General features: G+C 46.0%; 2 protein-coding genes across 3 annotated transcripts; one reads left to right on the plus strand and one right to left on the minus strand.

The window, feature by feature from the left end:
- Positions 1-2,765: 2,765 nt before the first annotated feature.
- TMEM59 (transmembrane protein 59) lies at positions 2,766-10,777 on the minus strand. Of its 2 annotated transcripts, none has more exons than XM_063166143.1 (8): positions 10,564-10,777; positions 8,536-8,641; positions 6,332-6,426; positions 5,978-6,130; positions 5,616-5,703; positions 5,222-5,303; positions 4,420-4,528; positions 2,766-3,728 (listed from the first exon to the last, which is right to left on the minus strand). In XM_063166143.1, the coding sequence occupies exons 1-8, from the start codon at positions 10,750-10,752 to the stop codon at positions 3,573-3,575; spliced, it is 978 nt and encodes a 325-aa protein (XP_063022213.1). In that variant the 5' UTR covers positions 10,753-10,777; the 3' UTR covers positions 2,766-3,572. The 2 variants fall into 2 exon arrangements, with proteins under 2 accessions (XP_063022213.1, XP_063022212.1); XM_063166142.1 differs by having other exon boundaries at positions 5,222-5,306.
- Positions 10,778-11,038: 261 nt separating this feature from the next.
- Positions 11,039-16,326, plus strand: TCEANC2 (transcription elongation factor A N-terminal and central domain containing 2). Its single transcript, XM_063166148.1, has 4 exons — positions 11,039-11,163; positions 12,153-12,294; positions 13,506-13,699; positions 15,422-16,326. Exons 1-4 carry the CDS (start codon positions 11,062-11,064, stop codon positions 15,608-15,610), a joined length of 627 nt encoding a protein of 208 aa, XP_063022218.1. The 5' UTR covers positions 11,039-11,061; the 3' UTR covers positions 15,611-16,326.
- The last annotated feature ends 283 nt before the right edge of the window (positions 16,327-16,609 follow it).

Genomic DNA, 16,609 nt, shown 5'->3' on the forward strand with positions numbered 1-16,609 from the left:
TTGGGTGAAAACATCCAATGCCAAGTAGCAAACAGTCTGCAAGTCTGGGCAGCTGCTGCAATGTGGAAAAATGTCAGACTAAGCACATCTTGAATTCTGGATCCCTTGCTGTTTAAAGAGGAAGTCTCAGTTTCTAATCAGACTTGATTCAGGACTATTTTGAGCCTTCCTAAAGCTTATTAGGTGGTTGGGAGTTTGCTAAGAGCCCTGTGTAAGAGCCAGGTAAAGCAGGCCAGCTGTGCATACCCTGCAAAACAATCTACAGTGAAGAACTGAAAATGTGGAGTCAACCCACCCTTGGGGACAAATGTCTGTAAGAGATGTCCAGAGAGGGACAACAGAGCTGGGGAAGGCTCTGGAGCACAAGAGAGATGAGAAACACCTGAGGGAGCTGGGGGGGCTCAGCCTGGAGAAAAGGAGACTCAGGAGGGAGCTTCTCACCCTCTGTAACTCCCTGAGAAGAGCTTGGAGCCAGGTGGGGTCAGGCTCTTCTCCCAAATAACAAGCAACAGGACAAGAGGAAACAGCCTCAAATTGCACCAGAGGAGGATTAGATTGGATAGCAGAAAAAAAAAAAAAAGTTCACTGGAAGAGTTGTCAGGCATTGGATCAGACTGCCCAGGGCAGGGGTAGAGTAACTACCCCTAAAGCCATGTGCATGTGGCACTTGGGGACATGGGTTACTGGTGGCACTGGTAGTACTAGGGAAATGGTTGGACTCATTCTTGGAGGTCTTTTCCAAGCTAAGAATTTTGATGATTCTACAACCTGACATCTACCACCATCTGTTTCCTGCTCCAGGATTATCAAGCTCAGCTGTAGCCAACCAGGCAGCTGGATTTCAGAGCAGTTACCCCACATCAAAGGCTGCTTAGAGTTCAGAAAAATGAGTTCATGACAGCGATGTCAGAAAGATAAGCAAGCTCTTCTGAAGTATAAAAAATAATAAATAAAAAAATTCAAATATCAGAAAAGCTGAAGAGGCAACAAGTATCAGTGTATCCACTATGATAGAAGGTTATTGTAAATTCTAGCACCTAAAAATCTCCCGATTTCCCCCAAATGTACCTGGGCTATTTCTGCCAGCAGTGAATTGCACACACTTAAGAGGGTCACCTCATTTGTGTCCAGATGATTCCATTCTAAACCCAATACAGGTTCAGTTGAACACGTGCCTAAAGAGAATATAAAATGCTTTCCTCCTGCAATTTCAATAATTTAAGGCCCTTCATTTAAACAGTGGTTTTGAGCAGAGATCAAATTGCAGCCTCTGAAAAGGGAGATGTCAGTAAGTCAAATATTTAACAAAAAATGAATAGGAAATGACATTTTGCAAAGCCAAATGCCAAGACAGCTTAAAGAGTCCATTTAGATTAGAAATCTTGAGAAACAGTTCAATTACTTGCTATTATCTGATTTTACTGAGGGAAGATCTTTTGACAAGTTTACAAGTACAACACTCACCAAATTCCTCAGGCTCTGGCTGGCTCTGGACACAGCAGTGCCAAGTGCCAGAGTGCCACAGGCACAGAGCTCTCTGTGACCCAGGAGCACGCTGCTGAATCACTGCCTGCACTGCACAGATCACTCAGCTGAAATGCCATTAAAGAGCAAACAAAAGACAAAACACCCAATGAAAGCACAAGTTGTTTGCTTAACTCGAGCCCAGGGCTGTAAGCAATGGAGTTTTGAAGAGAAAGTTTTGTGGAATCAAGTCATCAGCCAAACAGAGGTCGTACTGTCCACGCTGGAACAGGCACAGAGCCACGTGTGCACAGAGCTGCTCCCTCTGCAACCACGTGTAATGGTAAAGGAAAACATTTAAACAGGCTTGCAAACATTTCCATAAGCTATTCAGTTAGAAAAACGGGGATTGCTGCAGTCTCTTCTGGAAATCCTAACCAGCACAGTGCTAACTAAGATGGGCACTAATCCCTGAAGTAAAAGGCAGCAGTAGCAGGGATTGCTGAGCAGGGTTGCACAGATCACACTGAGCTCTGGATCCCCAGCAGAGCGGGGCTGTGCTGGGCTCTGCCTGCACCAGCAGAAACATCACTGACACAGGCAGCTCCTGTCCCTGCAGTGTCCCCAAACACCACCCAGCAAGGCCCCTGCAGTGACACCTACACAGAGGGCAAGGCTGCTGGCCCAAAGCTCTGGGCTGTCCCACTGAAGAGCTCAGCATCAAGAGGTACCTAGAATTGAAGAGCTGAGATTGCAGCTCCTGCAGGCTGACAGAAACCTGCTTCAAACAAACATCCCCAAGGACCTGAAAGCTCCTGACAGGCGCTGCTGGGCTGGGCCCTGCACATTCCTGAAAGGCTCCATCAGCTGCTCTCACACCAGCACCTGCTCACAGACAAGTTGGGAACGACCCCTGAGCCAGGTTTAAGTGGGGGAATACATCACTGTATCCCCCAGAACCTCCACAGTTCTTCAATACATTTTTTTAAACCTTTGAGGGAATTCTGTCTAATCAACAAAAAAATGACAGTGAATTGAAGACTGTGCATTCTAGACAGCATTCACTCAGACACCCTAAAATAAATCACCAACACCCCCAACCTGCCAACACTGTGGGAACCAGCATACAATAAGATCCACAAAAAATAGGTTAGACATGAGGGATATTGTTCATTGCTGCTGTGTTAGTGAATCACAGCAAAATCAGGTCACGTTGCCCATGAGAGGAAGGCTACAGACAGGCTCACACTGAGCCTGCTGTGGTCAATAATTAACCATAGCAAAAAGCTATATAGCCAACATTTTCTATACAGTCAATTTTATTTGTCTGCTCTCATTTCTCAGGAATCAACTTGTTTCTGTAAATGAAGTTACAAGACCAGAATAGTTAATCAAGAACAGAAAGTAGTTTTCAGAAAACACAGGTGCTAACTTTACAAGCAATTTAAGACTTAAAGGCTAAAGTTTGACAAAATAACTGACCATGTAATGTTCTGCATGTGAAGGGATATGTCTGTAAATTTTAACACATTTCCATCTTTCACAAGCTGAGTTCTAGCTTACAGTACCTCACAAGTGCTTTCCACCTTGAATACTGCCACACTGTAGAAAAAATATATTTCTATTTTTGAAGACAGGGTTGTTTGTGCATGGACATTAACAAGTACAAAAAAAACCAGCAGATAATTTTATAATATTTTCTCTTAACTACAACAGAAAGTGCAACACTAGAAAGGCATGTCCTGCCTACTTAAAATGTCTTATACCTTTACAAAGCTAACTCTGACTGTACACATTACATCCTAGAACACACAAGTAAGTTTGAAAGTGTCCTGGCAGAAGTATGGAAAGCATGCTTACAACTTCTGTAAGCAAAAAGACACAATAGCAAACACCAGTGAAAAGTGATTATACCTGGAAACAAACAAATTCATGTCTGAATGTCTGAATCTTCTCTACTAGCTGAAAACAAAATCCCATGACATTTGTTGATTTTGCAACTTTATTTGCATTTAAAGACTGGCTGCTAAGCTTCTCATCTGAAGAACCACCACAATCAATCAGGAGTTTCTAGCTCTGTTAGAATTAGTCTATGGGATCCAATGGATTTAAATTGCAGATTGATCCAGATTGACTTTTGTAGGAAGAGGTCCTGCTTCTTCATGTTCCTCAGTCTTGCATCTAACCAGAACAAGTGCAGAGGGTGGGTATCTGTTGAGTTTTTGCTCATTCATGTATTCCAAATCTCCATAGATGCTCAGCTTCTGAAACATTTAAACAAGGTACTTTAAGACAAAGACTCACCATATTGTGAATAAAATGAGTTTCATTATGCAGCTGCATTCCAGGTTCTGATGGCTGCAGCTTTGCAGTACAAGGCTTTCTGTAACATCTGAAATTCAGGGCTGGAACTAGACTTGCATCCAGAAGAAATGTATGAAATTTGCCAGAACAAGGGCAGATACAGTGTTTGTCTAACAGCTCCTTTGGTGTGCAATCACTGAGTCAGGACTCTGGGCATGGGAGTGTGCCTGTTCTCCTCCATGAGACTGCACTCATACACATCCCAATAACTCTGCTGTCACTGTTCTCACTACTGATCCTCCTGCATTAAACCCAGACTGGGTCTCCCCTGCACCACCCTCAGAACAGCTTCATTCCCAGGGAAATGACAATAAGCCTCCATTTGTTCAGAGCACCCTGAAGGCTGTTGAGAGTACAGCACTACAAACCAAGACATCGAGTCTGAATAAGGCTCAGAGCCACAGGAATGAGCAAGAATGCTCAGCTATAAAACCATCATTTAAATAAAATTGGTTTGCCATCCACAGCCACAAAATAAGAAAACCCTCCTTAACTGAACCTCCCCGAAATATTTCTTCATCTCTGGACAGCTATAACATAAAAGCAATATAATGAATAAATTCCAAATACTGTAGTTCTGAAGTGCAGTACCTCAGATGGAACATACTGCTCTACAGCTGTAGCTACAGTTGCACAACAAATCCAGAGCAGCACCAGCACTGACAGGACGAGTGTAGTGGTTAAAATCCAACTGGAATTTCTGAAATGACAAGAATGTTGATAGATTTCATAGACTGAATACAAGACAATGGACCTCTAAAAAGTTTGGCTCATTTCTGACTGCCTTTCCTGCCAATTCATTGGTCTCTGGCCCTTCCAGCTACACAGCCCACTGCAGACTCCTGGGTACTTTAATGCTCACTTGATATCACAAAATACTTGCAGGGTTCTGTTATGGGGCCCTAAGAATCCTCCTGTTTACAGATTTAAAACCAGATTTTTCTGTTATGCATCTGCAGGACAACTCACTGATCCTTCATGTGGGAACTTTTGAGGAAAAAGTAAAAAAGCTTTAATAAATACATACTGAGTATTTTCAGCCTGGAAACAAGACATACCAGTGTGCTACATAACAATCCCAAAACAAAGTGCTTTGCCTCAAAACACATTCAGAGCTAATGAACAGGCAAAACACAGTATTGATTAAACAGTTCCCAGAACACACTCAAAAAACAGCGCAGGAAATTATCAATATGTTCTTCACTTGAAATGGAAAGGAAAAATCAAAGTTGGCAGGACAGCATGCAGAAAACACGGGGCCAGCACAGCAAAGCAGCACTGATGGTCAGATACAGAACTGTGATGCTGTGCATCCTGATCCTACAGACTTGGGAGACCTAGAGGAAAGGGCTGTAGCCTCCCCAGGGGCAGGGCCAGCTCAGGACATACGTACATGGACAGACACTTGAAGAAGCTGTCGCTGGCTCGCTCCTCGAAGAGCCCCCGGAAGGCGTGCGAGCTGCCCGCGCGTCCGTCTGCTGAGGCACAACAGCACAAACAGAGGGCACGGCAGCAAGGGCAGGCAAAACCCACACCCCACACACCCTGCCCGTACACACACCACAAAGGGAAGCTTTACAGCAGCCCCAGCTTGCAGGCTTCCATTTGAGCAGAGCTCAGTTTCTACCACCCTTTGCCAAGTGTACGCAGTGCGCTCGGCACAGTAAATAATTATATTGCAGCTTTCAGAAAATTTACTTTCATATGCCACCTGCAACGTCATTTTTTAAATTTGCATGACAGGGAACATTTGCATTTACTCTTCCAAATCACAAAAAACAACTTACAGGCTGTTTTACTCAGTGACAAGGCTCCTTTTGTATCTCCTCCAGTGTCCTGATCAAGCTGTGGAACATACTGCACTTCTGGCTTTGACTAAAACAAAATAAGGAGTTAGGAGATCCTGCTAGAAAGCTTTCACTGGTTTTGATAATTTTGATAATTTACATTTTCAGAACTAATACAGAAATTAACCTTAAGACATGAGCCATTCTTTTAAGTCTGAATTTTAAAATGGCCCCAGAGGCAGTGAAATACTAGGAAAAACTAAACACTTTTGATGGTGCTCTAGAGTTTTTTCTCTGGCTGGAAGAAGCAGAGTTGAAGTCAGCAGCCAGGACACCTTAACCTCAATGAAAAAAGGAAGCACCTGGAATATGACAATTTTGCCATCATCTGCTTGAAGGTAGAAAGTCCATGAGGATGTTATGAAGCTCTGAGCTGAGTCCATCATGTCACTCCAGAATGATCTCACCAGTGTCAGAGGAAAGAGGAGATGAATTCGTGGCATCAGGGACATTAACTGCAAGCACAACATTGACATTTTTTCCATTTGTTTTTATATGAAAAAGACAGAAGTTACATTCTTGCTCACCCCTCACCTCATGTCTAGATTTCAGTCCTTAGGAAGATTTATTTTCCCTTTGAAGAAATTGTAAAAAGAGAAGACACACACTGAACAGAAACAAGTAGGTGGTATTTGAAAAACATGTCACCTACTTACTTGCTCTTGCCTTAACTCAGCAAATGGCAACTGGTTCTGGCATCCAAGATGGCAAGCATATTGTTCATCAGATTGGGAGTATGCTTCAGTACAGGCTGCAAGGGAGAAGTTCCCCAAATGAGATGATAAATTCTGCATTTTAGTCAAGAAAACATTCTCAGTATAAGTTGGATCAGAAACAAAGCAGCAGTTGACAATCCCATTTTGCAGAGGAAGATATGGCAATCCCAGGGCAGCATTTGCTCTGAGGTCTAATGACAGAATCAGAGCTTCAACAGAGCAGGGATTTGAAATCTGGCTGCAATCAGAGCAAATGATCACCAGTGTTACCCTGGCTGAGCTCAGGGATGCAAGCTCTCCTTGATCCCCCCCACCACCACTACAGCTTTCTTCTACACATCACATAAAACATCAGAGAACAGAGATGGAATCCTAAAGAGAACAGAGGGACCATCAGTCCATTAAATCCCTTTGAGGGAGCAGCAGAAGCCATGGTATCACAGGAAAATCAAAGGAGCATTTCCTGCTAATACAGAAACTGCACTGAAAGTATTATGGAATAATTTCCTATGAAAAATGAAGCTAACTCTTTGTTTTAGAGAGAGCTTCTATTAATTGCTTACTAAAGATCATAAAGACCAAGAAATCTAAATTATTTGGAGAGAATAATTTAGTTTATTCTGCCCATGGACAAATCAGGTAGATGATACACAGGCACAGCTCTCCTGCACTATTCTGAAGCTTAGCTGGACAGTGTTTCAGTAGTACCTTAACTAAAGAATCCAACCAGAAAGCAACACAGAGGCCAGGAGCTCTCCCAGTTTTCCTGAGGAACAAATGGACCATCATAAGGACTAAGAAGCTGGCAGGAAGCATGGCAGCAGCAGGTGAACATTTCAGTGCTCAGCTCATGGCACCTGAGCAGCCATTCCAGGCTACAACTGCCACTGAGTCAGTGTCTGCAGGCAGCACCAGAGCCAGAGCTGAGCAGAGCAGCCAAGATGGATCTGCCAAGCACAGAACACTCAGGGCACCCACCAGCAGATTACAGAACATAAGCCAGCAAAGACAACAGCCCCAGAAAGAAGAGTTAAACCAGAAATAAGCAACTGTTCCATTACCCTACATGTGCTCTATTGCCACATTACCCTGCTTTATGGCACTCTGTGTGTGTGGTTTGACAACTACACTGACAGGCTGTGTCACAGCTACACAGTGTGACAGACTGGAGCATTAGCCCATTGCTGGAGTGTTTGCTGCACTTTTGTAACACATTAGCATCTCTGCATGCCAGCCTTCCTGCTTCCCTACCTGAGCTGGCCACAAGCCCTCTTGCTTTCAGGAGCTACTGAGAGGACAAAAGCCTCCCCTGAGTGCTGGCCTGGTGCTTCATTGTATTGGTAGTAAATGTGGAGAGCTCCTGCCTTTCCTTTCTGAATAAAGCTGTGAATCAGCTTCCTCAATATTACTGGAACAAAGTTCTGCACAATTCCAAACCCACTATTAATTGGCTTGTATCACACACTATCCCTGGAGGGACATAGAGGGGTGGCACTTGGGGACATGGTGGGCTTGGCAGTGCTGGGGGAATGGTTGGACTTGATGATCTTATCTCCAACTGAAATGACTCTATATTTCATCTTCACTAACACTATTTCATCTTTGCTCTAACACAGATAGCCTGAGAGAATCAGTAACCAACTACTCCAAGCAAAACATGTACCTCATTCCCAAGGGGTAGCTGCAGGAAAAGCTCAGGATGTAGGCCAGACCACAAGTTACAAGGCACAGAGAGAACTGTGCTCTTGCTCCACTGAACAATTCAATTCTATATACAAATTTGTCAGGAATGGCAAAGGGGACTGATTGTCACAGGGAATTATTAAAAGACAAGTGTTATTTGCCTGGATTTCCCCCCAGGCATTTTGTGTTTTCTATGACAAACTGTTTACAGTAAAATGCACTATTTCTAATTTATTTACAGACACTGATGACACTGGAGAAATTCAGGAAAACAGCAACACTGAGGAGAAACTCACAGACGACAACCTTCCTATAGGATTTTTTTTTATATACCCTCTATATAGGCTTTAAGAAGCTGTTAAACAAACCCAAAACAACTGAAAGAACGGCACCAGCTCAGGAGCAGCGTTTCAGACAGTGCAGCTGAGTGTGTGCTGAGCTGGGGGTGCCGCAGGGCTCACCAGAGTCACACTCCTGCTTGGTGCGGTTCAGGTCGGCGCCGTCGTCCACGAACTGGCAGATGGAGAAGAGTCGGCAGCCGCGCTGGCAGGCGTACAGCTCCTCCTCCTGGGGAGCACAGGGACAGGCTTGCAAACCCCCAGGCCACAACAAATTGTCACAAAAAAACCCTTATTTTTGTTGTCTGGTTGGGTGTTTTTGTCCTCCTTCCCCCAGCTCGGTGTGGGACGGGATGAGCTGCAACGAGCCCAGCAGCACTAACAAGCCGTGGATTTATCTGCAAACCTGGAGCAGCAAATGCTGTTTTGGAATTGCAGACCCACAACCCACAAGCAAAATTAATTCTGTGTTTGAAATTAAGACAGTGCTGTAAAAGATTTATTGACGTTTAACCCTACGAAGAGTAGGAAATCTACATTCTCAGAACTTAAATGGTAAAACCCAGCAGGAAAGCACCAAAATCCTCTAATTTTGACAGTGGAATACAATGTATCTGAACTGATTATTGATTCTAATCAGAGCTACAACAGAACTATCAGAAAGAGATTATTTTCTCATGTCCTACACAGCATCCTGGTTATCTGCCTACTGCCAGCTCCACAAACACAAATGTTTATTTATTATATTGAACTGAAGGGCAGAAGTGCTTCCCCACTGCCAGCTATTAAAATTGAGCAAATACAGAAATCCTACACCCAGTATTTCTTCTGTCCACAGCCCCAGGGGGACGGATGTGAATAAAGCCTCTGTGACAGCAGTGTCCCACTGGCCACACCCTGCCACTGACCCATGAATCACAACTTCAAACCACTCAAACTTCACAGGCGCCAAACGGGCTCTGAATTAACTTAACAACAACCAAACACACCGCACCTCTTGTACAACCTGTTGTAAATGACCTGGCCATTGTAACTGAGACCATGAGTTCATCTGCTTTAAAGGCACAAGAGTAGAAAATTATTAATATAAACTAAAACTCAAATCTAACACTGACAAGGTGGGTGGTGCTGGAGCAGAAAACGTTTTGTAATTTGATATCCAGATACATGAGCTGTACAGATATATTTCCATCACAGTCTCAATGAAGTTCGTCTTATTTTCCTCTCACAACTAAAACAAATTTCTTTCAATTCCACCAGCAGTTTTGTGACAAAGAGAACAAACACTAAATGTAAAAGATGCGACTGTATTAGTGAACAGCTCAAACAACACATGACAAAAACTCTTATTCAAAAAGTAAAGTAACAAAATTCAAAAGTGCAATACACCAAAACAACCTATGTAAATTTAATCATATTCCACACAACTCCCTGTTACTTTCCAGCTACAAAATCCACCTGAATTCAATGGGGAAGAAGACAAAGCCCTGTTACCTGATCCTGGCACTGCTCCACCTGCCTGCTGCCTTCCTGTGAAATCCCAAACACGGGGTAAGAGTTCCACCTGCCACACAGGTGCAGCTGACAATGAAGTTTATTGCCAACAAAGAACAAGGAAATCTGAGATTTGTGATCTCAGATTTTCCAAATTTAAGCCCATAGTTCAAAGGCATGCAAGCATGAACCAACAGCAAACCCTGGGGGACGACATTAAATTCCTATCAGACACAATTTCAGTGTTTTATCATGAGATAAAAAGTTCCCATGAAGGCTCTGACGAGCTACTTGTTTGTCATCGTTTATACTTCACCCTTCAGGCGCCCTGACTCAGGATCTCTGCCCTGCCACGAACACAGCACTGCCCAAAATATGGAGCAGCCCAAGCCAAATTACAGCTGCTTTTTCAAGAACAGGAAGAAAAAAAAGAGCAGCCAAACGCCCCAAACCCACAAAAGCCCCAGCACTGACAAAGCTGTACTTTGACAACAGCGCTTCGCTGTCAAGCGGCAGCCTACCCATCTATTTACATAACGAAGTATCTGCTTTAGAGAAGAGACGGAGCAGCAGGGGGAGAGGGGCACAGGAAGGGCCGTGCCAGCCCGGGGGAGGCGGAGGGGAGCGCCGCAGGTGCGGCGAAGGGCCCGCCCGTACCTTGGGGTAGGTGTGCAGGGGGTAGGTCAGCTGGCAGGCGCGGTGGCACGATGCCGTGTTGCCCAGCACGGAGTCGAAGGCCTCGGAGGAGCCGGCGGGGAGCTGTCCCGAGGCGGCCCCCGCCTGGATCACCAAGAACAGCGGTAGGAGCAGGAGGAGGACGGCGAGGCCTCCCCGCCGCACCGCCATCTTCGCTCCTCCGCACCGGCCGCCGGCAGCCTCTCGCGAGATGTGCCCCTCGCGGAGCTTGCTGGGAGGTGTAGTCCGCGCCGCGGGGCATCCCCGCCCATTCCATAGAGCCTCGCCCCCGGCGGAAACTACCGTGCGGAAAGGGCGAGACAGCGACCCCGTCTTCTGCGCGACGCCTACTGGGAAATGTAGTTCGCACCGCGGGGTACCCCCGGCCATCCCATAGGGCCTCGCCCCTGGAGGGAACTACCGGGCGGAAATGGCGGGGCCGCGTTGGCGGCTTCCGTGAGGGAAGGCGGCAGGGCGAACATGGATCGGTTCGTGGTGCGCTGTCCCCGCGGCCCGCAGAGCCCCCGCCGGGCTGCGCCCGGGCCCCGCGCCTGCCGGCAGGTCACCATCGAGTCCCTCAAGGCAGGTCCCCGGCGGGAGGGAACGGGGGCCCGGGCCGGCCCAGCCTGCCGCGGCACCGGCTGCGGCGCGGTTGGGGCGGCGGGGGAGCGGCGGTGTGTGGGCAGCGGTTCTGCACCGCAGTCTGTGCAGCGCTGCGGTGAGACCCGAACAGGGAGGTGGTTGTACAGGTGCAGAGGGCTCTGCTGCCTTGGAAGGGCTTCCGTGGGTTATAACTCGGCGTGGTGCAGGGTCTGGCTGGGCACACATTCGAGGACAGCCCGGTGACACCGCCAGCCCCAGTATTCCCAGCTGGCTCTCATCCCTTTCCAGCAAGGAAAACCCTTCCGTTCATTTCATGGATGTCGAGAGCTGAACCCCTCTTGGTCACCTGCTTGTGACACACAACAGCAAAACATTTGCTGCGCCAAAAAGTTCATGGAGTGTGGCAAAAATCAAAAGAATGGTGCATAAAGTACTGCAGTTGTCTGACCACTGCTGGATAAGATGCTTCACACCCAAAATATGAGACTTGCACTGTTTGCAGTCTGCTCTGACAAGGTCTGTGGCAAAACCAGTGAAAACACTGCAGCTATGCAGTGTATTCAGGTTTGCATTCACGTTCCCTAATGCTCTGTTTCTCACCTTGCTGGCATTGTTTTATTTCTATAGTCAATCTGAGCTGGATGTCAGGATAATCAGCCACCTCCCTCTTAATCACTTTTCCTATATAGAAACGTTTATGCAATGGATTCCTTAAATTCAGAACACTTCTAGGAGGAGTTTGCTGTTATGTGCCCAGAGTTTGGCAGACCGGGGTGAAAGCCTCTCATTTTGCTGGTTACTTCAGCCTTGATTGGCAGGAGTTTTCTAATTCCAAGCAAGTGCCCATCATATATTCTGTGCCATGATCAATAATTCATGTATTGATAACAGCCCCATTAGCTGAGATGAAGGTTCCTTACTTATCATAACAATATTCCACTTTCATAAGGAGCTTTTCTCTTTCCCAGAGAGTTGTGGTTGTGGAAGACATAAAACGATGGAAGTCTATACTTGAGCTTCCTGGGCAACCCAAAGAGAACCTGATGGAAGCTTTGGAGGAGCTGAAGAAGAAGATACCTTCCAAAGAAGTGTTACTTTCCACTAAAATAGGTACATCTGGTCTATCTAAGCTGTGACTATTAGGCTGTCTTGTGTCTGCTTGGCCTGTCAGTGCACTAGAGATTAGTCTGGAAGCTTTTTAAGAAATGAGGAAAGTGCTGCCAATGAAATATTGTTGATATCAAGCCTTGCAGTTTGCACAGCTTGTACAGAAGCTGTCCTCTGATTCCTCCCAGGAAATACTGCATCCCCCCTTTTGTGGTCACAATTTTGAAGAGCTCTCCGTGGTAACTCTGTGGTATATTCCTTCTCCTGTCAGTGCTCATTTATCTGATTTGCCTGAATCCCCTGGAGGTGTGAGAAGATCTCAGAGTGGCCCAGAGCTGCTTCCTGCATGCTCGGGCTGAGGAATCCCCAGCAGATGGGCAGCTCCACGCGAATGGCACAGCCCCATCCCTGCCTCTTCTCCACAGGACTCGGGGGAGGGATAAGGGTGACCACATGGTCCCTGCCTTTCCCGAACAGGGAGAGCATCCCGGCCTTTGTTTGCCCTCGGAGCAGCCGGATATCTGTTCACAGAGCCCTGGAAAATGAGCTGCAATCCGCCCCTTTCCCCATCCCTGTGATCTGTCGTTCCATTTGCCGTGTTCAGCTTATTCAGGCTTTCCCCGGGATTTTCCCCAATGCCTGCCTGAATAGCGCCGGGCTGCAGAGGCACTGAAGCCTAACAGTGACATCTCCTGGCCGACAGCGCTCCTGGCCAGGGAAAACCACCCCTCTGGAAGCAGGAAGGTCCCTTTTGTCTCCGAGCGGGGGAAAGGCTCTTCTGCACTGCCAGCCCTCTGGATGGGGAACATCCTGCTTGGAGCCATCGTGCTGTTCCCGTGTTTAAATGCTACAGCCATCGCCAGCAACATCTGCTTCCTTAAAGGGGGTCCCAGCTAAAAAACAGCACTTTTTGTAGGCCAGGCTTAAAAACCTTCACCAGATCCAGGATCAGTGTAAACAGCTAGCATAGCCTGAGTTAAATAAGTGTGGCTCCACACCTGGGTGACTCGGGAAGGTGATTTTCTCAATTCCTTGATAAATTCTCAAGCTCCATGCTTAAATACTGGTCATTTTCTGTTTGTGTTTGTGTCAGTGCTTTGGTTGTTTTGCTGAGACTGAGCTGAGCTGTGTGGCTGCTTTAGCAGGATGATTTGACTGCTGCCAGCTGTGCTTTCCCCAGCTGCCAGTCCCACAGGAGCTGTTCCCTTCCCCAGGCCACACGGTGAACAAGATGCGCAAACACGCCGACCCAGAGGTGTCCAGCCTGGCCAAGGACATCTTCAGGGAGTGGAAGAGCTCCATCAGGGAGCACTCCAACAGGCCCTCCATCGAGGTCAGGAGTGATCCCAGGACTGAGGCCTTCAGGAAGAACGCTCGGAAGCTGCTCAGTGAAGCCCTGGAACTGGAGGTACAGTTCAGAGCCTGTGGCTCCAAAATTTCCTTCTTGTGGGAACAAGTGAAACCTTTTCCAGCCAAGCTGGTCCTGCCTGCTGAGTGGGGACAAGACCAGGTGATCTGTTCCTATTTTTAGGGATTCACAGCACATCCCTATTTATGAGTAGTTTCATTTGCAAGGTAGATAATGGGTTTTGGTTGTTAACCAAGGGAACCTGCTGATTGTGAGTGTTGTCATTTCCATAACCTGTCAACAGATTACTTGTGTGGCCACTGCAGTTGGGCTGTACAAGGAGGAAATTAATAGAAGATGAACCTTTTCCTACTAAACAGCTATGAAAGCAACAGAGGGACTTTTGGGGTGTTTCTTAATTAAATATTTGTAAATTTAAATCTATAGCAAAAACAGAGAAGCAAGGTTGACAGTATATAAAGTGCTGATAAATACCAGATCACTCAGGTATGTTTAACTAAGTGAACAAGGCTCTGCTGTAAGGCTTAATAACTAGTTTGCTTGGTCTGTGAAATGCCATAATAATTGTAATTTTCAATTTATTCATTAATTATCCTTTCAATGACAAGTCAAGTGATAAACATTCAGGAGTTTGAAAGTTGTGCGTTTGCTAGCTGTGAGAACAACCTCTCCAGCTTCCAGTCTGGGGCAGCAGAGAAGGATGGTTTGCTGTAGGAATGCCTCAGAAAGGTGGGAGCTCACCTTTGGTGAGTCAAGCTTAGTTCTTAGAAAGCACAGCTATGCACGGTGATTATAGTGGCAGTGAAGTCTAAATCTGTGGAACATAAAGATTCTGGTACCACCCCAAAAGAGTAGAATTGGGTAAAGCAGAATTGCTTCTGAACAGGACTCACCTGAAAACACCTGCAGCCACCACATGTGCAGGCAGAGGTCACAGCAGTTGAATTGCTGATAAAGGCAGGGGAGCCACAGCTGCTGCACTGACACCTGAGAGGTGTCAAAAGAGAGAAGGGAAGGTAGGACTGAGTGGATCCAAGGGGGTTTTTAGTGATGGGTGGCAAAACTTATGTGATGAAGGACTTGCAGGAATACCACTCAGCTCACTGGAATCTCCTGCATGCAACGCATGGAAGATTCCCCATCACAAAAGGCAGAAGTGAAATTAAAAGCATTTCTTGAAGGGTGGGGGATTTCTTCCTAAACTGTGCTGAATTACAGGTTTTGGCACATGTTGAAGCAATAACTACATAATTAACATTTAGCAAATCCCTTTCAGCATTCTTAATTACACCTCCTTCTAGAGACAGAGATCCCACATTTCCCTTTATAGCAGCAGGCAGAGTTGCCAAGTGTTTGGCATGTCTTAGAGTTGCTGTTGGAATCAAGTTTAAAATAGTATCCAAGGTACCTTATATCAGCCAGATCAAAAGTGAGCTTTATGGAGACACTACAGCATAGCTTATAATTGCAGTGAGCTTGATACCCAAAGCTTGTCACAGATTAGTTTCCTGTTGTGATGGCAAAGTACTGCCACCCAGCTGGAGGTGGGGATATGTTCCCTGCCACTGACCACGCTGCCTTGTCCCTTAATTGCTAGGGTGGAATTAAATTGCTCTTCCTGTTACCCTTGTGATGGGAAGCAGATTTCCTTGAATCTAAGCTGATTAACGAAGAAACACCGAAAGGCACCAAACTCCAATTTCAATCAGCTGGCCTCCTTATTAAATGTAAAGATCTAATTTTATACTTTGCTGTTTTCAGATTGATCACCCACTGGCTGAAAATATTGAGCGCGAAGCTTTTCATCTCTGCTCCCGCCTCATTAGCGCTCCGTATCGCCGGGCCGTGCGCGCCCTTGTCTTCTCATTAAAGCACAGACCCGAGACCCGAGCAGCAGTCAAGGATGGCACACTCCCTGTCCCTGCCTTTGTGCAGAGCCACAAAAAGTGAGGAGCTGTGCTTGATCTGAGGGAGGACTTGCTGTGCCTGCATCTCCGTGGAACTGGGAGCCCTGACTGGGTGATCCCCGGCACTGCTCCACAAGCAGGAGAGAAAAACCAGTGATGGAATGGGTGCTGTCAATTTGACTTGCTGAAAGTCCATGTGGGCTTGTTGCAAGGAAAGTTTCTTCTACTCCTCTGTGTATTTTCCATCCTTGCTGACTCACCTGTTTCTCTCTTGTGCCCGTTTGTTGTAGCTCAGTTTAGCTCGATCCCTGGTGTGGATCTTCAGGTGTATTCAGCTGAATAACCCCTTTAAAGGAGCAGCTCTGTGCTCTGCTGGCTGGAAATACTGGTAATTATGGCTAATTGGTGCATGGGAAGGGATTCCTGGGGGATAATTGCAAACTCTAGTTAGCCCTAAATCAGCCACGTCTGCTGCAGCTGGGCCTGGCCTGTTTTGCCAAGGTGATTTTCCTTTGCTGAATTCCAGAGCTGGATGTAAAATGGATTTCAGTGACTTCCATCCTCTCAATCATTCTGTGATTTGGGGCATTTTCTAAAGCCCCAGGGTAAAGGTGCTGTTTAAAGCCTCTGCTGTTCAAGGAGCAGCTCGTTCAGCCTTCCAGACCTCACTCATGATGTAAACATGGTGCTTGTTTTTACTGTAATGTGAAAAAAATCTTGTCATGAATTATCTAAATAAAACTAAATACTCCTTTTAAAGGCTTTTTCTTCTCTAAAAGGAACATGGTTCAGAATGATTGCACGAACAAATTTAAGCAACAAACTATTGTTTAAATTCTTTCTACTTACTGAAAATTGGAATTCTTGCCTCTATATTTGCTCTGATTTCTTTTGTACCACAAGTTGTCATGTTCTCTATAAGCTGTTACCAAGGCTGTTCCAGGCATGGTGTTCATATCTTCACCTAAAAAATGACTGATTGTCACTACTTGGAGATGCTAGATACTTTTTTCATCTGTAGACCCTTAGCAGAAAACTTACT

The sequence above is a fragment of the Melospiza melodia genome, chromosome 11 (assembly GCF_035770615.1).
Source record: "Melospiza melodia melodia isolate bMelMel2 chromosome 11, bMelMel2.pri, whole genome shotgun sequence".
Classification (NCBI taxonomy): Eukaryota; Metazoa; Chordata; class Aves; order Passeriformes; family Passerellidae; genus Melospiza; species Melospiza melodia.

Coding starts and splice junctions, on each gene's coding strand:
- TMEM59 (XM_063166142.1), bottom strand. CDS start 10,752: ATGGCGGTGCGGCGGGGAGGCCTCGCCGTCCTCCTCCTGCTCCTACCG. Junction 6,131..6,331: donor CTGAGTTAAGGCAAGAGCAA/GTAAGTAGGTGA, acceptor TTGTGCTTGCAG/TTAATGTCCCTGATGCCACG. Junction 5,307..5,615: donor GTCACTGAGTAAAACAGCCT/GTAAGTTGTTTT, acceptor GTTGTGCCTCAG/CAGACGGACGCGCGGGCAGC.
- TCEANC2 (XM_063166148.1), top strand. CDS start 11,062: ATGGATCGGTTCGTGGTGCGCTGTCCCCGCGGCCCGCAGAGCCCCCGC. Junction 11,164..12,152: donor TCACCATCGAGTCCCTCAAG/GCAGGTCCCCGG, acceptor TCTCTTTCCCAG/AGAGTTGTGGTTGTGGAAGA. Junction 13,700..15,421: donor GTGAAGCCCTGGAACTGGAG/GTACAGTTCAGA, acceptor TGCTGTTTTCAG/ATTGATCACCCACTGGCTGA.